We start from the raw sequence: 22,506 nt of genomic DNA, 5'->3' as shown, positions 1-22,506 counted from the left end.
GTATATGAACATGAGATAGTGGTATTCTGTCAGGAGTAGTCATAGCTATGATTGCATATGTCTCCATAGATCTGTGGTGGGACCATATATATCTATGTAGTTCTAATATAGTATTCTGTGAGAAACATTTGAGATTGATTGTAATGTCTATGTATATGAGTATCTATGAAGAAGAAATTTATTGTGTATTTTGTATTCAAGTTCACAGAAACAAATTAAGGAGACAGAAAAGTACTTATAATCTTACTGTGTGTGAAAGATGCACACATCCATGTATATGTGAAGAGTATTTCCCAAAAGAATTTTGATTTGCTGTTCACTTTTGTTGTTGTTGCTGTTGTTGCATATTTGGCCAGAATTACAAGTCCCACTGGTTGTCATATACATATTTTATTAATTGGTAAAATATAACAGAAATGAGTATACAGCTTGGTATGATCTTTAACAATCTTGTCAGGACAATATAAGTAACATTGATATTGGAGATTGGTCTGAAGAGATAGTGTCAAGATTGCTAATTACAAAATAAATAGATTCCCAGAATACAACAGGCTGTACCACCCAGTCAGAAAATTCACTTCTACAAGTTATTTGAAAATTACTGAGAAAAAGAATCAAGAAAATTAATTTTATTGTCTCAATTTTCCCTATACTAAAACTGCCTTAATTTATACTTAGATTATTTCCCACCTGATCATTCTACACATTGTAGAATTAAAGTTTCAGGTGTGGTTCTTAGTATACCTTTTCATTTGGGTGATCCCATCCCATTTCTGTCTTTCAGTGGATGTCCAATAGGAGGATGAAATATCTCTTAGTTGTCCTTGTTTCTTTAAAATAATTAATAGGATGTGGTTCACTTCAGATAGAAGCATTCATGTAATGAATAGTCTGAATGCAAAAACTTCAGGAATCTTATTGAAGTAATTTTGGACTAGGGTATTGAAAACAATCTTTTAGCTAGTCAGCACTATGACAGAAGACAAATTAACTTCTCTGAGTTCAGAATTTTAATCTCTACAAATGAGAATATGTAAAAAGATGTTTTGTAGGGAATCTATCAGTTCTAAAATCTTCTTTTCCTACTTTGGAAGCCATAGGGTTCTGTGGTATAGGATCTGTCCAAAATGATCTTTCTTTCTATGGCCTTGACCAGGAACAATCATTGTCTTCCAGCTATCTTATCTGAGATGTATATTGCACATGTACTTAAGACATTGCTATTTATAAAATACTTGGAATATCCTCTTTGGTGGTGCTATGTGATAGCCTTCAAGTGTTCTGTAAAGGAAATCTTGTGCTATGATTAGGGGACAGTATCAAAGTAATGTTTCACTGAATCTGAGTAAAATTATATTTTAAATGTACAATTAATAATTGTATATAGATGCGAATATTTTGGTTTCTGGGATATGATGGTAATTATGATTACATTCAGTATTTGCTATTAGGTTATCTGCTAAGAGAATGGAACATGGTTAATTTTGATACTGCTAGTTTTTAATGTGGCAATTTTACCTGGGTAGAGTTATTTCTAAACAATATATGAAGAATGCTATTGTTAAGTTGATTTAAATTGATGACAATTTATGGACCATGTTTTTACTTAATGTAATTATTTTTTTTGCCCTTGGCATAATTATTATTTGAAGGTGAGATAATTACAAAGCTTGTAGCAACTTATTAAGCCCAAAACCTAGATGAATATAAATAAATGCTTACAATCATGTCTTATATCATTTGCATTTTACGTCTTTAAGGATGCTAAAAATGGGATGTGAGGAAGCAGTTTTTGTTTCGTCTCACTTTGACCATTAAAATCATTTTAACACTAAATCTCTCAGAAATCTAGACTGAAAATTGACAAATGAAATTGATGTTGATTAGTTTCTTTGGCTCTTAATGATAGTAGACAAATATTTCTTTGTTTGTTTGTTGTTTACTTCAGTCATTAAGAGAATGATACCTAAAGGATATTTGTAAGAAAAATGATCATCAATTCTATACTTTAGAAAGTTGTAAAACTCTCAGCGTGTTTTCTGTAGAGAAATTTTGAGGTGTCTCTCTAGATAGGTAGATAGCTACTAGAAACACTTGTTACTGTGGTTTGGTACAAGTCTAGGTTCTCAGAAGGTGAAGTCACATTTGCAATTGCTGCTTGGTAGGTTTGCCATAAGCATAAAAGCCTTGATCTCTTTTTCTAAAATATACTTTCATTACTGCAAACAGCTAATATATTGTTATTTTATGTTTAGTATTTTTAAATGTCTGCATGTGCTTTAGACATTTAAATATTTTTGGAAACTCATTTTGGAATGATGCATTCCAAGCTGGATTTATACATACATGTGTCTCTGCACATGCTTGTGTGTATATGTTTATGCATATATTTTTTCGTTTGGGTTTCAAGCAACTTACCCTTGCTGAGGCCTTTCTTAGACAATAGAAAATCTCCCAATATGAAATGGTGACTATGGTATATTTGTATTTGTGGGTGTTTTTTTTTTAAATCAAGTATGTTTTCACTTCTAAGATGTTGGTGAATGTTCTTTTCTTGGATTCATTTAAAGATTTCACTGAGATAATTTTGGGTTGGGTACTAAATGGAGTTGGAAAAATTTTGGCCTTTTTTTTCTTGAGAAGTAGTTAATGTATGATAGAATAAAAATTATGTGGGGGATAATGATGGCTAATGTCAGTTTAATATTTATAAGGTTTATGGATTACTGATAAGTGATTCAAAATAAACACTGTCTTTACAGACATGAATGTGCATGTAAATTCCACTCCTACATCTGTATTTATATCTCATAAAAAGTGGCTTTTTGCTTGCATAATGAACTAAATTTGAAAAAGAATTGTGGTAATCCTAGTTGATTTCATGCTGTGTTTCTGGTGTATTAAGTGTTATGGTTTGGGGATTTTTGAATGTTGTTTCTTATTAAAGATACATTCATCAGTAAGATATTTTTTATACAAAAAATCTTTTTAAGGGACTGAATCTCAGTCTTTAGAAAGCAGGACATTTGAAAAGACTGTTTAGCTGGAGGTATAAGTTTATTGTCTAGATATGAATACAAGAATAAGTATGAGTTCTTTGTTGTGGCAGTTTTCGTCTTTAAAGGTAGTGACTTCTCTGTTACTGGTGGTCTGCCTTTATTAAGTAGGCGTTGATGGAGACAAGATAATTTTGTTTTTACTAGAATAAAGAGGTGTTAGGAAGGTAAGTTTTTTTTTTTTTTAGCAGAAACTTGCCCATTTAAGCAGTAATTTTCAGCTTGTAAAGAAAGAGTTGTGAAGAGTATTAATTTAATTTAACCTAATTTTACTTTTAAAGTTGCATAGAAAAATTGTGAATTTGTTTTACTGCTTTAAACAAAAGTGTAAAACACCCAATCACTTTGGGATTATTTACAGCACTATTTTCAGGCAGTATTTTAAAACAATGTAGATGAACCCTTTATTTGACATTGCTTTCATGGAATACCTCAAGCTGCTTTAACAGCAGCTTCAATTTTTGGAACCTCTTTGACAATCGCTAATCCCAAGAGGTTACTGGACCGCTGCTGAGCTGTGGAGTGGTCCCTGCTGGACACCTGCTTGGCTAGCAGTGTCGGTCTTTCCTCTAGACAATTTGTGAGCTGTTTGGGGGGCGGGGAAGGAGTAAGGGGGTGAACGGGAGGAGAAAAGGGGAAGAAGGGGAGGGCAGTATTGAATTAGATTGTTGATAGCGTCCCTCCGAGGACTGCTATTAAGAGCACGGTATTCTGTACTTCTCTGCTGCAGAAGACAGAGAGAGATTCGTGTTGCCACAGCGTGTTGTAAATGTACGAGGTTTTGCTCATCCCGGCTTGGAAATAAAAATAGGGAAAGGAGTGCAACTTGAATCAGAAGCTACTAGGGGAGCGCACAGAGTTCTGCAGCAGTTTATATTTGCTCTGACATTTTGCTTTCTTCTAACTGGAAAACAGAGGACCTGGCATTTTTTAAATGGGCTTTTCCCATAATGGCATTCTTGTATTGTGTGGCCAGAGCTTTCACCGGAGGAAAGCAGGCTGCTGAATTTAGTCACTGATCTCTATCAGCTGTGGCCTAAGGCTATGCTGAGGTTTATATCCCATTTGTACTGTTGCAGCTCAAAAGAAGAATGTTCAGAGGATGACAAATGTATTCTGAGTAGGTATGTTGTTTCATTTTTATATGAAACCCATCTATTTTTTTCTGCTACTATTGGTCAGAAATCAGGTTAATAGGTGTAGAACATAGTACAATGCTGCAGTATCCCTGTAGAACAATGGTATTGCAAGCTTTTAAAAAGGCACCCTAGCAGCTTTTATTAAGTAAAGCTGAATTGTATACTGTGCATAGTACAGAACACACATGCACGCGCGCACACACACACACACACACACACACACACACTGCAGTCAACACTTTCCTAACGAGGTGGCACTATTGTTGAGTTGGAAGGATAGAATCATCTTATTGCTTTAGGGGACAGGACGATTTAAAGAAGGTACCTTGCATTTCTATTGTACAGATTGGAAGCGTCGGTTTTTAGGGCACTGGCAGAATCTTTTCCTTGCTCTCCAAGGCTGCTGTGTCTGTACGCTGTGGAATGGAAGTGTTAGTTGGTAGTCTGTTATGGAAACGCTGTTTACTGTTATTGTAGTACCGTGGTGACAACATGCCATTGAAATGGAAAACGAGCTCTCCCGCTATCTGGAAATTCCCAGTTCCTGTGCTTAAAACATCCAGGTCAACTCCACTTTTTCCAGCATACGTGTAAGTGAGAGAAAATAGGATATTAAAGTGGGGTTTCATTCATGAATCTGCCGTGTGTGGCAAACCGTGGGAGGGGGATCCCAAATAGCAACATACCCTGACTGACAAGATTGAGAAGCAAACAAAAAACAGCCAAACAAACAAAAACCCTCAAGCTTGCTTACATTTAGAGATACTGGCATGCCCAAGTTAATATTGGTTTTGTTTTCCTAGAGTTCATTTTCACTTAAAGTGTTGAATGCAAATTGAGTTATTACTATGAAGGTATAGTCAAAGGATTATATAAAGAAACTTTAACATTTAGCATGAACTTCTTGGAATTTTTATATATCTGAAACGGTGATTTCTTTTGTGTATTAGCTTAAAATCTGCTGATTCTTGCTGTTTATGATACGCTAAGTATGGGGATGTTTTGTGTATTATTTTGCATGAATTTGAAACATTCATAGTTCATCAAATGAGTCAAGACTTTTATACTCTAGTTCTGCATAAATGTTGATGAATGAATGATATGTCTTTCTTGGCATTCATTCAAGTTGTGAAGTACAAGTTCAAATTTGGGTGGCATGCTGCTTCTCTGGGCAGTAATTCAGAGGTTGAAAAGAGTATTCTACAAACAGCTGTTTAGAAATGTGATTTAAGAAAAAAGCTATAGAAATACATTGGGCAATCTGTTTAGAATTTTTTAAAAATATTTTACATCTATGAAATATAGCACTAAAAACAAAATCTGGGAGCTATGTTAGAATGTTCTTTTGAAGTATTGTTCAGAATCTTCTGGAGGAGGAATGAGTACAGGAAAGCTGGACCTTTTAAGAAAAACGACATCAGAACAAGGAAATCTTTTGAGTATTAAAGGAGCTTGAACCCTGAATGTTCCCTCAAAATTATTTTTAGTGGGTGGCCATAATGTGGAAATTCTTTTTGCTTTAAGTGAAATATATATTTTTAGAAGTCCATTTTGTGCTGTCACTTTAAACTTAGTGATAGACAATAGTCAGGTCTTTTTGCTTTTTTTTTTTTTTTTAAAAAAAACTCAGTTGTTTTTACTGTAATTGATGTGATTCCCTGGAAAGCACTGAAAAATGAGGATATTTCAGTCATTTTGAGATCATTTTTCATGATGTTCCTTGTTTTTGTTCAGGGTTATTTTATCTAAATGCATGGTGAACTCTTTTTTTTTCTTCTGAAATAAAATAATTTAGTGATGTATATGAAAATACAACAGCTATGTTTGGGTTTCACATGCTGTATTTAAGAAAAGCACAAATTAATGGGAGGTGACAATTAGTGCAGCTCCTTCCAATTATTTGAGAATAAGAGGATAGCTTCCCGACTTTATGAATCTTGGCTAATGAGAAATAGTGAAATGTATATAAAACGCAACTTGACTATAAACAAAACAAAACCCTGCAAAGATCACTGAGTTACCATGAATAATAGTAATCAATGTTTATGGCATTTTTACTATGATTCACTGTTCAAGTGACCTGAATTATACTCCCTTTTGAGGTTCCTTTGCCCTTTTTAGAGATGTTTAAATATATGCCCATATTTTATTAATTCTTAATAGCTATAAGCTCAGATACAAGGCAATACAACATTTTGAATAAATGACTTTTCTTCCCTTGAAGAATTCATCTGTTTAGAAGATGAAAGCTAGAAAATACTGTGCCCTTACAATGATGAATGCTATTTACTGGTAATATACATAAGTAGTATGGAAAGGTGTTTGAAGAGGTAAAGGTTAGGCTGGACTATTTTGACTGGTACCAGGCAATGTTACTAAACTGGACTCAGTATGTTTTTCTTTATAAATGTATTACTACCAATCATTAAGTGCTTATACGTGTAGATAAAAAAAGTTTGCTATGACAAAAGCTCACTTGGGGAGTATGTAAATTGATTACCTTATACATTTCAGATCACAGTGCATTGAGTCATTTGGGCAACAGTAATAAAGCATGTTGTCATCAGGGCTTTACACTGCACTTACTCTATTTAAGTTTAACATAAAATTCAAGCCCCAAATGATCAAAGCTAAGTTAGATTACTAGGTTAGGTATTAATATTTGGTCTTGGAGTTGTTTGACTGGCAGATAAATCCTGGGCTTTCTTGCTGTGGCTCCTTACATTGCAGTGGAATAATTAACACTCTAATCTGTTGGACGTTGATCTCTAAAATCACGTCTTAGAATTTCAGGCCATATTTTAAATAATCTAGAATCACTCACAGAAGATTTGGCTACAATCTTCTTATATGTGTGCCTGGGCAACACAAAGAATGCTTTACAATGTTTATCATTGTGGACTGCAATTTGTCAAACACACATTACATGACTTTGATTGGAAGCAAGTATTTTCTCAAAGACTGAAGTGCCAAAACAAGGTTTCCATAGTTATAGGACAACTGTACTGTAGGAATTCAGCATGTATAACAAAATATAAAGGGTCTTACATTATCTTTCTAAGCCCAGTGTCAGTGCTCTTTGGCTCGAGCTTTGCTTTGATGCTATAGACAGGTCACACCTGCAGTGCTAACATCTGCTAAAGTACAGAACATTGAATTTATTTTCACCATCAAACAAAAACATAATATGTTTGTTCCTGTGGGATTTATAGTTCGAGTTTGTTTTCTCTTTTGAGATAGTTGAAATGCCTCAATATTTTCAAGAGTTGTGACAATAGTGACTATGGCACTTTTAAGGAAAATTGTTTTATGTAGTATAAAATACATTTCAATTATGTTGTGATGCCTTAGGAGAGATAAACGACTTAAGATAATTTTTGGCCCTGTTTACTGAGTTGACATAGTCTGCCTCCAGCTTCAGGTTTGAACATGTGCAGAGTGGTATGCCATCCATCTAGATTTCTGAAGGGATTCTCTTAATAAATACGGAGTCCTTGGTTTTCGACATGTTTGTGCTACCTGTCTGTTCAACAGTAGGCTGAAGTTCAGCCTTAGCCTCAGGGAGGTTCTCCTGGTCAGTGAAAACTGCATTAGTAGCGACTATGCTCTTGAAAGGTGTAAGTCATATAAATTCCCCTGACATTTGGGTTAAATTAATAGCCGAAAGGGTAACTCCATTGAAGTACTTTGCCAGTCTTTTGGTATTCATTGTTTTAAAACAGCAAATGGCTCGTTCAGACTAATGTTATAGGATTAATGCATTGTTAGATTCTGAGAGCACACGGAAACAGTATTAGTACTAGCAACCTTTTCTTCTTTTCTTCCCAAACAGAAAGTTTTATCAGTGATGGAAAGAAGGTGGAAAATAATTAGGTTAAGAATTATATGGTGCATCATAACAGTTAATTCTAGCAAGATGGGCTAAGAGATGACTGATATTAGTGAACTAATTTGAACCAGAATGAGTCTCCTCCTCCTTTAGCCCTTATGATTGTAATTGGTTAGCTTTCTGTTTAAAATTTGTTGTATATGTAAACTATATTTTAGAGTTAATGCAAACAGTGTAATATTTCATAGCAATCTCTTCAATCAATAAAATTCAGTCCTTAGATTTCCTGAGAAAAACATTTTACATGCTATGTTAATTTTCCCCATTTCTGGATGATTCAAATTACAGATATTTTTATCCTTTTTGATATTCGCTTTCCCTTCTTTCCCCAAGAGTATCCTCTACCAATTCATGGTATACATCAAAAGTTGTTGTTTGAAAAATATTTCTTAACTACTGCAATACTTTAATAGTCTCAAATTTAGAAAGACTAATCGCTTTCACAGTTTGGATTTGTCTTTGCTACAAAACAAAATTATCTCAATAAATCATACAGCTAATGCATTAGACTAATTTGTGTTGCTCTGTAACTTTTGTGGCATGGTGGTTAGGAGTTTGCATTGTCTTGGCTTACAGAAGGGTTACCTTATCATTTATTAATAGAAAATCACAGTGACCTTTGAGGTGATTCAGAGAGCTCAAACTTTCTTTAATTAGTGCAGGAACCCCTTCTGTGATACTTCTCAAGAATGCCAATCCATGTCTTCCTTGAACATTGTCAGGGAAAAAGAATTGACTACCTCCCCAGAATAGCACCCTTTTTCATTCATGGACAGGTCTTTGTACTATGCAAAATCAGTTATCCTCTTTTATTTCCAAGTAGAGTCTTATGGAGCGAGTATAGTTTAAAGTATTTCTTGAATAGAGTAAAGCTTGGACACTGTCCTGTGTGTCATGGTTCCCAGACACTTCATGCTTAAGTTTTCACTCAGTACTTCTATGCAATGTATGTGGTCCCATTAGGGGAAGACAGCCTTTCATGTTGGCAAACTTTTCTTGTTAGAAATTTATGACTAGACTGTACCTTCTCTTTATCAACATTTATTCTTTTAGCTATTTAAGATACTTTAGTCTGGCATGTTAAATAAAGTTAATTTTTTTAATCCCATTGTGTATTTTTTCAAAACCATTTAATAATTCCACACATAAGCCATGTATAAAACAACAGCTAGTGCTTCTTTTACTTTCAGATATTTCAAGGAATTTTACTTGCCAATCATTCATCTTGTTTCATTCTTTTTATCCTTAATGAGATGCTGCTGCCCAGAATCCCTCCCTGCAAAGCAACTGCCCATAGTGGGCAAGAAGTAGAATTGCAAATCTTAATATTGTCATGAGCAATCCAGTTACTAGGGATTCCTCCCATTCAGTTTGACAGAATGTTCACGCAAGATGTGTGTAGAACTAAATTTGAGAGAGAGGAAAGAGTAAGAGAGCAATAAGAGACTGCCCAATGTCTGTGCACATAACTTTATTACAGTTAAAGAATTAAACGGTAAGCACTGCAGATGATATTTTAAGTTGAAATTGCACTTGCAGCATATTACTGTGTTTTTTCAAGTCTATACTAAACAGGTATTCGAGTTAAAAAAAAAACAATGAATTTAATACACCTAACTTACTCCATATCCATGACTGCCATCACAGCATACTGTAAGGTGTGTTGTTTATCTTTGTCATCATAATGTGTGACTGTGACCTGTGTGCTCAACTCTAGGAGCATCACAAGACAGTCATACTGCATTGAGTAATATAGGAAAAATAGAAATTCTGAAGGTTTGCTTCTGAATGCATCTTTTACAGCAAATAAAAAAGTGTGTGTGTGTGTGTGTGTGTGACTATTGTAAATCAGGAGCCACCATAATCTAAGTCAATAACATTCAGCAGTTGTTCCATGTTGCATGTGAAGAGTAACTGTTGAATGTTAGGCAAATGCAGTTCTTACAGTAAGTCAGTAACTATTCTCCATCTTCCATTCTGTTTTTATTAATGTTTTCCTTCTGTGAAAATTCTGATCCAAGATAACCATTAAACACTTTCAATTTTGATAACTGATTTAAAGACAGTGAAAACATTACAGAAGAAAAACAAATCTTAAGCCTAATGCGGCACAAATTGGAGATAGGTAACAAATTTTAAAATGTATACTGCGTAGTATTCAAAGTAAAGTAATTTATACTTAAACCTGATGGTATCTCTTTAAACAACAAAATGGAAGGCCATCCTCATGTTAGACAGGAAATAATTTATTGGTCAGATGCTTTTTATCACATAATGGTACTTACATAGCTTTCCAAGCAGCAATAGTTTCATCTAAACTATGTAATGGGAATCTGGGTTAAAGTGACATAATATCATTTTCAATTACAGTAAAATATTTTTACTGATATAGCTCACTATGATAAAGGGATCTGTTGTTTTTACTCAGTTGGTCACATTTATGGCTTGCTAAAGTAACAACATGCACACACTTTGTTTCAGAGCACATCTTAAAATGGGGCTCAGTGGAGAAGTGAAATCAAACCCTGCAATAAGAAAAAAAAATAGCTCAAAATTTTATCATGCATATCATATACTCTAAATTTCATATGAGAATGTATCCTATTTTTTAATGTCCTTGTTTAGCATGGTTAATATTAATTATTGAGTGCTACTATGAAACTAAGTACCTTCTATGATGCTTCTCCCAAACTGCTTACATAAATGTATTCTTCCATTCTTCCATTTGCAGACACAGAATTTTAGGTAAATTAATTAGCTTCTTTGGTATGATAAGTGATGCCGTAATTTAAACCCAGGGTTACCTGATTTCAAAGCCTTTGCTACCTCTAATACCTTTTTAATTTGTTTAGATGTTTCTGTCTTTTAAATTAAGATTAATGTCATTTGTGGTGCTTGGTATGGGACCCCGGCTTTGTGGATGCTAGGGCAAGGTCTATAACACTGAACTACACCCCCAGACAATACTTCTGCTATTTTTTATTTCATATTTTAATTGGATAATGTCTGACTAGGATTAAAAGAAAGAGGCAGGCAGCCTGGTAGCTGAAAGAGCTTTTTTGTAGTGAGTGGTAGTATAGAAAAAGAGATTCATCCACATGTCAGCTGGCAAAGATGTTTAAAAATATTGGGGCAGCTTTGTTCACTTGCTATTCTGATATCTTATCTCCTGATATGTGTATAATTTCTTTTCTGAAATAATTTATGTGGGGATTTTGTTTGTTTTTTGAAACAGGGTCTCACAATGTGGCCCTGGTTAGCCTGGAACTTGCTATATAGAACAGACTAGTCTGGAACTCACAGAATTCTGCCTCCCGGGCATGTACCACCACACTTGGCCTGTGTAATACTTAATACACTATTCTACTTTGGTTCCCTGTGGATACCATGGACAGTGTTATAGCTGGTGTGATCTTTTTAGCACTGTTCAAAGCCACCTTTCTAATCAGTTTGTTTAATATTTCTTGAGGGCAATAATATCCTATTGTTTAATTATATGCTTCCACTCAATACAAATTTAAATGCCCCATTTTTAGCTTTCTATTGCTTTAGTATTGAGTTAATGTGTACTGGTAGCCTAAAGCTTCACAAATGTATTATTTTACAGTTTAGTAGATCATAAGTTTGATACTGGTCTCAGCAGACAAAAAAAGCAAGTTTCAGCAGGGCTGAGATTCTAGGGGAAATCTGTTTCCTTCTCATTTCCTGTCAGTGATTAAATGAAGCTTTCTGAGAGATTAGGATTATGGTCCCCATTGTTTTGCTGGCTATAGCTGAAGGAGAATCTTAGCTTCATTCCTTGACTTTTGATTCTCCTCCATCTTCAAAGCCAACAAGATGAATCCTTTTTTTTTTTTTTTTTTGTTAACTGCTCTCTGACCCACTCTATTTCTTCATGTAAGGAATTATGAGATTAGATTTGGCCACCTGAATAAGACAATATATTTTGACATATCAAGGTCCATAATATTAGTTACTTTTGCCTTGGACATGTGCACAACATGCTTTTGCCTTTAAAATGTTCACAGGATTATGGGATGTGAATATTTGTAGGTGTCTGTTCTAATGGATCTAGGTCAACACAATCATACATGACTTTTTTTCTTCTGAGACAGGGTTTCTCTGTATAGCCCTGGCTGTCCTGGAACTCACTCTGTAGACCAGGCTGACCTCAAACTCAGAAATCTACCTGCCTCTGCCTTCCAGGTGCTGGGATTACAGGCATGTACCACCACTGTACAAGTCATACATGACTTTTATAAGGAATGTAAAAAAAATTTCTGGTGAGTCAAAGTGATATTATAAACTTTGAGTTCTTACAACTAAGGTATATTAATTTCTAAGTCAATAATTTTCTTCTTGCAAATTATAGTAATTTAAATGTTACATAGGCAGCTCTAAAACCCTCACAACAAAATTTAATGAAATCTTATTAAAAATAGAATTGTCCTTTAAAACCTTATCACTTGAGTTTTTGTTGAAAGCATCATTAGAACAGTATAAAAGAACAATTTTGTATTCCAATTCTTGCAAATAGATATTGACGACATCAATTTTGCAAGGAGACACAATCGCATAAAATGATGATAAAATATGAACTAAAGTGCTAGCCATTAATATTGTAATATTTATTGGACTTCATAAAACAAAGACTATGGGAACAATGATTCCACACCTTAAGACTCTGAAAATTAAATAAGCAGTAATGCTATCTTTTAAATGAAAGAGCGAAACCCATTTTCTTAATAAGCATAAGCACACAAAATTGTTCCATTGTTATTATTGCTGTTTAGAAATTATTCAGGTGAGTGCATGGTACAAGTTGGTTTATATTCATCATATTTTAATGAAAACCTAAATTATTCCATATTTCTTTCTGCTTTCTCAAAGCAATTGTTTATGCAAAGAACTAGAATATTCTCACACATCTTTGCAAAGTCAAATAGACACAGGTTTCTGAGAACATTCTAAACAATCTTCACATGCGTCAGTTAGAAACACACTAATCAATAAAATTCAATGCTATTAAAAATTTTAATGTATTTTAGAATTATCAGGCAATGGCATATAATTATGTGATTGATAGCCTTTCTTGTGCCCTTCAGTGCAAGGTTTCTGGTAGGAAAATGAGATCTTATTGGAATTCAAGTGTTCCTTAATTACCAATTATTGAGGGAAGTTATAACAGGTGAGTACTCTTTGTGCTTCTGTTACTGAGTTTTAAACCTGATTCTTCAAGTTACTAAGGCCTGAAAAGCACTATTACTAAACTTGGAGTCAAATGTAGGGAAGTTTTGAACTCAGATCTGTTTACCCAGCTCTCTAGACATTGTGTTCTTACTAATAAGGTACAGAGGCTTGATAGTATTTTTCTTTTTATTCAATATACTTATTGTGCATGTGAGTACATATATCATGGGGTATGTGTGTGTGTGTGTGTGTGTGTGTGTGTGTGTAGATTAAAGGCCAACTTGGAGGAATTGTTTCTCTTCTTTTGGCATGGTTTGAATAAGAATGGCCCCCATGGACTCCTATATTTGAGTGCTGAGTTCTTAATTAGTAGAACTGTTTGTGAATGATTAAGACAAGTGGCCTTGGTGAAGGAGCCATATCACTAGAGGTAGGCTTTGAGGTTTCAAAAGCCCACACCAGGCCCTCTCTCTTTTTGTCAGATGTAAACTGACATCCTTCCTTCATGTCAGGATGTAAAGCTCCCAGGTACTGCTCCAGTGCCATGCCTGTTTGTTTCCTGACATGATGATAATGAACTAACCCTCTAAAACTGTTTTCTTCTATAGGGGTTGCCTTGGTCATGATGGTTCTTTACAGCAATAGAGCAAAAACTAAAATACCTTCCAACATGTGGATTACATGCAACAAACTCAGGTTGTAAGAATTGGTCACATGCCCCCTTACCTAGTGAGCCATCTCACCAGACACAGATTGGTTTTAAAATTTTGAATACTGTATTATTAGGTGTTATGTTTTTGAAATTGAAACATTAGGAAAATGATGTTAGGGTGTCAAGCTCATATCAGTGTGTACATGTCATTCTTCTGCCCATGCTCTTCCTTCCTTTGTTCCTTTCATGTTCATGTTTCTCACTGTAGGTAGTTTTAAAAAAAGACATCATCTAAAACAATGTTTAATAACCATTGCAAAATCAACTAGCAAACCTTTTGGGTTTCAAAAATATTACAATTAATGTTAAAGGCCAGTTCACAACAAAGTCTCCACTAGATCTCTCTTCACAGATATGTTCACTCATTTTCTCTTGTGCTGGAATGAATTGTGTTCCTGGTTAAGTTGCTGTACATTATTTTGAGTGGAAATTTAAGATGATTGAAATAAATGTTTGAGGAATATATGTATAAGTTATAAACAGATTTTTCAATTCATGATCTTTGAGCACAGCTCTTTGCAAGAGTGTGTATGCATGATAATTTCTAAAAGAGTCACAACTGTAAAGAAATTTGTGAAATTGTAGCCAAAGTTTCATTAAAAGTAGACTGGAGATCTGGCTCATATTTTCTGTAGGTATGCTGTCAGAGTATTTTTTATTAGATATATTCTGTATTTACATTTCAAATGTTGTTCCTTTTCCTGCCCCCCCCCACACACACGGAAAATCCCATAAGCCATATCCCCTCCCCCTGTTCCCCAATCAGCCTTCTCCCACTTCCCTGCCCTGGCATTCCCCTATACTGGGGCATTAAGCCTCCTCAGGTACAAGGGCCTCTCATCCCTTTGAAGTCCAACAAGGACATCCTCTGATGCTTATGCATCTGGAGCCATGGGTAACTCTATGTGTATACTTTGGTTGATGGTTTAGTCCCTGGGAATTATGGGAGTACTGAGTGGCTCATTATCAGCGTATTTTAATAGATGCAGCTATAGCATGCTGCCTTGGAAATGTGTTGTACTGTCACATCATTTTAAACTTGGGCTTTGTTTTATATAATTAAAATAGCAGGTTACATTTTGAATATAGGTGGATATAAAGAAGTATCATTTTCAAATTGATGATTAAATGTTAAATATTAATGGATACCCACAGGGCTGGAGAAATGACTCATGAATTAAGATTATTTGTTCCTCTTCCAGAGGACCTGGGTTAGATGTCCAGTACTTACATGGCAGCTCAAAACCTTTTGTAGCTCCGGTGCAAGGGCTTCTTATACCCTCTTCTGACCTCTGCACAAGTGACACACAGACATACATGTAGTTAAAACACCAGTACATACTTTTTAAAGGAAGGAAGGAAGGCTGCCCTTTGGGATTAGGGAACAAATTTCAACTAACTTTGGGTATTGGCAATTCTACATGAGTTTAAACATAAGTAAAATATTTTAAAATAGCTTGACAATAGTAGTGTTTAAAACAACAATAGTAGGTTGCCTTCTAGGATTTATGCTTTCAATAGCCATGAACTTGTCACTAGGTTTATAGTACCAGGCATGAAATCCCTCCTGTGGAATAGAGTCTCAAATCCAATCAAGAGAACAATTGCCTATCCAATAATAGTCATGCTACTATGTCACCAGTGAGTACATATTTCCTAGCAGTTGGTATTATAGTTTGCACATTCAAGAATTGAGTGGGACCACTGATATCCCCCCAGCCCCCATCAAACTCAATAGTACCTTATGGCACTATAAAAGCTAGCCAGTAAGAAAGAAGTCTCCTAGATAATTTGAAATTGACTTTTCTATGTCCCATAGCCAAAGTATGCAGTATCTTTAGCAGTATCAGTTCTACTGGGCAAAGTGGGGGGGGGGGGCGATATCCTGTGTTGATTTAAGGGTCCTTTGGTGTCTCTGTGACCAATAATAATTCAAAGGGTAGAAAACTGTTCTTGGCAATGAGATTTTTATTTAATCACCCATGCCATTTGGAAACATTATCTACTCCTGAAGTGTACTTCTGAATACAACTTTTTACATATAAATAAATAAATATATAGACATCATTATACATATTCAAAAACCAGTAGGTTTTCAGAGTTTGGAGTGATGATTCATTGGTTGAAACACACTGGCTACTCATCCAGAAGGCTCAGGTTTAATTAGTAACACCCACATTGTGGCCCACAATCATCTGTAATCCCCATTTCTGGCCTCCACAGCCATTAGACATGCCCATGACATATAGGGAGACAAAACACTCATACATGTATTTTAAAAACTACTGAGTTTTCATAAGGCTTCTTCATATCTCTTTCATAGTTAACCCATCTTTTACCACCTCCTTTCTTTTATTTCCCTGAACATGTGATGTGAAAGACCAGTCAGAAATACTGGAGATTATAAATTTGGTGAATTACTTCCTAAATATGTTTAAATAATATTGTTTTTCCATACTACTTGGCTAAAGGTATAGATAGCAGTGACTGATAAAAGTAACATAAAGCAAAACAACTGTTAATTTATAAGTTTTATAGTCTCTAATCAAGAATCTTTATTGTGAATTAATTGGGATGTTCAGTTAGTTAAGGTAGGCTAGGCCCAGTTATCTTGAGCCAAGAATATAGGGCTGATTTTTTGTTTAGCTTACAGTGCTTAACCAAATACCTTTGAACAAGGAGAAAGTTCTCTGAGATATAAGATCAGTATCTATGAAAATGCTAAAATATACTGCATATGAAATTAGTTATTATAAATATAGTGTATGAGGGTAACAAAAATGTTCTGGTGATGGGAGTACCTTTTAGAATCTGAAATATTTTATCCATGGTTCGTTTGGATGCATAACAGTATATTTGAGATTCTTGAAATTTGTTCTGATTGACTAGGTTTCCATCATTAAGGACCATTAAGACATAAGTAGTCAAATTCATTTTTATGTAGACTATTGCAGGCATGTGCAAAGATCACATTTTGAAGATTTAAAACTGTTACATTCCTACTTTTAAGGAATGGCTCATGAAGATATAGCAAAGATTGGTAGGTACCATTTTCTAACCAGTGGGCAAACTTTTAACACCTCATTAGTATTCTCACTTCCCTGATGACTCATTTCTTTCTGTGTGCTTCTCACCTACTCTGATTGTCATAAGTTCTAATTTGCATATGAAACACTGTTTTATGTGCTGCATAGAAAGGAAAGAAAGGATTCTGTTGCATTATCTCAAATTAAGGTGGTATTTTATTACTATTTTACAGTATGAAGGGAAACACTGTTATACATAAATAATAAAATAATAAACAAGTGGAATATAACTGGAAAAATCTAGAAAGTGGTTGAACTTCTCATTTTCCTCTCACTGGACTAATGATTCTCCTTTTTACCAGTAGATCTGTCTTGGTAGTTGCCAATTTGCTTTTGGTTTATGGGATCTGCCGTCTAAATAGATAATAAATCTGCATAACTTGAGTGTTTGAATATTTAGAATTCTAGGCATTTAAAACCCTGTTTATTCATAGTATGGATCCATTTATTTAAATATGCCACTAGAGTTGAACAATCTCCTTTAAGAGAAAAGGGTTTTTATGTTTGTTTGTTTGTTTGTTTTTTTCTTTGGGGCATTTAATTGAAATAAATTAATTTCTTTTTTTTACTTTCTACATTCTTTGTTTACATTCCAAATGATTTCCCCTTTCCCGGTTCCCCCCTCCCCATAAGTCCCATAAGCTTATGAGAAAAAGGTTTTTAAGCAAGTTGGCTTGATATTGAAGGAGCTGGAGAGTCTAATCCAATTTCTTTAGTGGGGATTGAAGGGAGAGAAGCTAAACTCACTGCTGCAGGTGTACTGAGGCTTATAGACAACCAGGCCTGATGGATTGATTAATAGCTGAAGGTTAGAATATTCTGCCAAAAGGATTGTGTGTTACTAGAGGACAGATTCTGTGTCCTCTATTTAACTGATAGTAATTAGAGTATTTGCTGTTTCTCTCAACTGACTCCTACATATTGCAATCTACTTATCACCAATACCTCTGTCTTAATTAGTGTTTCTATTGCTGTGAAGGGATATCCAGACCACAAGATCCCCTTCAATGCAGTTAAATATAACTGGGGATGGCTTTTAAGTTCAGAGGTTTAGTCTGCCATGTCATCATGGCAGGAAGCAGGGTGGCGTACAGACAGACATGGTGCTGGAGAGGTAGCTGAGAATTCTACATCCAGATCCGTAAACAGCAGAAAGAGAGAAACACTTGGCCTGGCTTGGACTTTTGAAAACTCAAAGCTCACCCCGGGGACATAATTTTTTTCAACAAGGCTACATTACTCCAACATGGTGATAACTCCTAATGTCACTCCACAAGCATTCAAATACATGAGTTTATGGGGGCCATTCTTATTCAAACCACCACAACCTCCATGTGCAATCTATCATATTTTGTAGCTGTCTAAAGGCAAAGAACTCTTTGGATGAGATATTTTCTGTATGCCAGGAATGGAATGAACATTCATTAATTCATTTCTTTACTTACTGTTTTATTTCTAGTTCCAAATATATAGTGGATTCTATTTGTTCTTTATCATCTACAATTCATCTATCCATCTTTCCTTTTCACATGTTCACCCACTACCTACCTATATGCTCATCTGTTTCTTACCAAATATTACTAAAATGTGAAGGATAAAAATAATATATAAACCAAGCTTCTTAATTAGAATAAATTTTGGTCAAGGTATGTGAAACTTGATGTAATTTAATTAGTATCAGTGTATTAAATGAGGAGAGCAGAACAGAGTCTTAAAATATGGCAGGGTAAAAGCAAAATCATTAATTTTAGAGTTGTTCAAGGACAAGATTGAAATATTCAGTGCAAATGCTTTTTGATTCGGATAATTAACTTTCATCCTGTTACAGTTATCTAATGGAGTATCATTTGTCATTCCATTTGTCTAGCCCAATTCCCTCATCTGTGTCATAGTGCTATTTTTGTGATCATGATAGTCAGCATTGGAATTCAAAATCTGTTCTTTTAAATGCTGGTATCAGTAATGTAAAATCCTTTCTAAATTTAATCTGAATTATGATCAAAGAAGTACTACTCCTTCTTCTCATCTTAGTACATAGTTTTACCGTTGATGTTGCTTTTTTATGAAACTGAGTGATAAAAATGGGTACTTTAAATGTTTACTAATTTTTTAAAGATTTGTCTTATTTCTTATTCATATATTATTGCCTCTTTTTTTCTGTGTGTGTATCTGTGTGTGTGTGTGTTTGTATGTTTGTACATGCGCGCCACATGTGCATTTTTGTGCATACACATGTCCCACATTTGTGCAAGTTCTTTTAGTGGCCAAGAAAAAGTGTTGTATTCCATGGAGCTGGAGTTATAGGTTGTTTTCCCAGCATGTGGATGCTGGGAATCAAACTCAGGTTGTCTGGAAGAGCAGCAAATACTCTTTACTACTAAACTGTCTGTAGCCCTATTTGTTATAAGTTTTTGTGGTTTTGGGTGTATTTTGTTGGTGTATAGCCCAGGCTACTCTCAAACTCATAGGCTCAAGATGTCCTCCTGTTGGAGCATCCCATCTAGTTAAGGCTTGCACTGCTAAAAAAAGTTTGATTTTTAATTTTGAAAGTGGCATATTAGTAATTATACATACTCACAGGATCCACTGTGATATCTCTATACAAACATATAATTACAATAATCAGAACAATGAAATTGGTATATCTATCTAACCCTGGACATTTATTATTTCTTTGTTTAGAGAATATTAAAAAATCTTTACTAATAGCTACTTTAAGTCTTCAGTTAATTCTTGTCAACTATAGTTATCTTATATTAGAGATAATTAGAAGTCATCACACTGATCCCTCTGGACCTTGTACCTGTTAATTTTTACCTCACCTCATCATTCTTTTCCATACTCAAAGCAAGGGATGTGGGATGCAATGAACTAAATCAGAAAATTCCTTGCCTCCAACAGAATATAGTTTTATGGTATTTTCTAGTATTTATAAAATAAGCTTTTCAATGTGAATCATTGTACAGTCTCCACTCTCTGCTATTTTTACCTTTTAGCCCTCATGTAATGGAAACAATGTTGTCTCTAGGTTTAGACATGGGTTTGGATTCATAGTTATGATATGTATGTGAGGCATTAAACTCCCCGGGCTTCAGTTCCCAGTCTTGAAAGTAGGATTGTCATGAGGATTAAGTATCATATGAGAATGTGCCTGGCACAGAGCCTAGTACACAACAGGTGCTGAATGAATGATCTTATTCCTATGTTATTATGAACATCAGCTACTTATTAATGTAATTCTATTTTGAATATGGTAGATATGGGCATTTGAAAAATGCACACAATAGTTTTTTCACTTTGAAATGCCATTTTGACATATTCTTATCACCTTGGTTATTTTTATTTTTGTGGATGCTTGCATTATATAGCAGAAATAAAATGTTGAAAACAGCAGCTATTGATAAAAATAAAAAATATTGTTTATGATAAATGTTGTTATTAGTACAGCCATTTTAGATCAGTGATAATAGACTTAACAAATATGTTATAAAATTACAAATAACTCCCAAAAGCTTTGTTTTTCTGATTCTTTTCAAGCCTAACCTTACTACAGAGATATATTGTCTATATTTTTTTTAGCTAGCACTTAATTTATGCCTTACTAATACAGGCTGCCATGGTATTTGTAATTTTCTCATGTAATAATACTGTGAATTTTGTTGGTAAACTGATATTTCAGTACTTAAAGTAGTGCAGATACTTTTCATATTTTTTGAACATCTGATTTAAAATAGATTTTTTAAATGTTATATGGACTGATTTCTGTTATAAATGTTAACTTCAGAAGTTGGAAATTTTGTTCCTGATTTTTATTCTGTAGTTCCCTAATTTTTCATAATGAAGAGAGATAAAATGAATGAGTGTGAATATGCAAGCATGTCTTATTTATCATTCAGTTTTTGTTTGGGATGGACGGAAGAGAATAAGAACATATATTAATATCTTCAACATTCAATTCATACTTTGATTCTATCTAAAAACTAATGGGAAATGGCTTCTATCATCTTAAGTTTTTGATTCATTTCTCAAGGGTGGAAGGAAATACCTTGACAGATTTAGCAGTCAAATTCAAATGAGTATGAGAACAGGTGGCAAAATTTTTCCTCCACCTGCCATGCAACTTTATCACAAGAAATGTTTCCTTTAGCAAATGCTGCTGCTAGCACACACTTCTCTACTTCCGAGCAGACAAACAAATGGAGGGAGAATACTTCTTTGAAGAAAACCCCTTTCTTGATTTTCTTTTAAAACTGTGAGTTTGAAATCTGACTTTTCTTTTCCTGGGGGCTGGGTTGTGGAAAGGATGAGTCATTGACTTGATTAACTGCCCTGCTATATGGTACTGCCAAACCTTCAGTGGCTGTCTCATGTGTTGTCTTGTTAGGGTTGCTCTGTTTCTGTGCTCACCCACTGGTAGGAGCATTTGGTTATGATACTATTATTAATCTTGGAACTTAAAAATATTTGTGTTATACTGTAAATGGTAACTTAGGAGACTCTATAGTGTTTTGTTGTTGTGAAGCTGTGTTATTACAATATGTTAGATTTAATATCTATAAGGAAATGATAGCAAGCCAAAAGTGAAATTTTGTGAAATCAACTAGTAACTGAAGGAGAGAAACAATAAAGCTCTTCTTTATGTACTTTACATTTTATTCTGATTCAGGTTTTCTCTGACAAATTACAAGTAATGCAGGAATATTTAAGACAAACTATTTCTTTACAACGTCACTATGTTTTTCTTTTAATTTGGTGTAAGCTAAATGTTAATTTACCAATGTATAAGTTGGCATACAAATCTTTCCTGCCAAGGAAAGTCATGAGGTTTTAATGTATTCTCATGATAATAATTTCAAAAAGTACTAAACTGTTCTCCTTTTCCTTGACAGTGAAATGTCACCTTCCCTGGCTGTTGCATTTAATGTGTATTTGTAGATTGAGGTGATAGAAGCCAAGAAAATGAAATGTGCATTTTGTAACTTACCAAGATAATGCCTCGATTTCCAACACATTAGCTGGTTTTAGTAAACTTAAGTCTTTTGGATGTAGAGATGTAGGACTATTTAGAGGAAGCTTGTGAGTTTGGACTCAATGCAAATTCAGTGTGCCCTCCCATTAAGCTTAGCAACCAATGTGATTGGCATCGTAATTTTTAAGAATATTCAGTTCTTCCTAGAACCTTGAACAAATGAACTTACTTACATTGTTCTGTATTGGAAATGTTTTAACAAGATTCACAGAGCACTTCTTTCATGGCAGTCTCCTAGGACATAGATGCAATGTACAATCCTTTATTACCATAAAAGAAAGAAAGAAAAAAGACAGGTCTAGTAATTTTTAGAAGTCTTTTTGTCAAGTATCCATTTATTTGGATGAACAGCTCCATGTAGACCCCAGGGATTTCATGCATGCCTGCATTAGTAATTTTGAAAAT

The 22,506-nt window shown here is 34.5% G+C and overlaps 1 protein-coding gene across 3 annotated transcripts in view; it reads left to right on the top strand.

Annotated features, from left to right (window-relative positions):
• Klhl13 (kelch like family member 13) overlaps positions 1-22,506 on the top strand; it is a 132,455-nt gene that overhangs the window by 66,564 nt on the left and 43,385 nt on the right. The window contains exon 1 of one of the 3 annotated variants that reach the window (XM_052171423.1): positions 21,212-21,324. The exons of the other annotated variants lie outside the window; for them this stretch is intronic. Within the exon in view, the coding sequence (XP_052027383.1) occupies positions 21,269-21,324 (56 nt within the window). The 5' untranslated portion in view covers positions 21,212-21,268. Of the gene's footprint in view, positions 1-21,211; positions 21,325-22,506 lie in introns of those variants that run through there. 3 annotated transcript variants of the gene reach the window in all.

The sequence above is a fragment of the Apodemus sylvaticus genome, chromosome X, assembly GCF_947179515.1.
Source record: "Apodemus sylvaticus chromosome X, mApoSyl1.1, whole genome shotgun sequence".
Taxonomy (NCBI): Eukaryota; Metazoa; Chordata; class Mammalia; order Rodentia; family Muridae; genus Apodemus; species Apodemus sylvaticus.
Note: the sequence above shows the minus strand (reverse complement) of the source record. Positions and strands in the feature narration are given on the sequence as shown.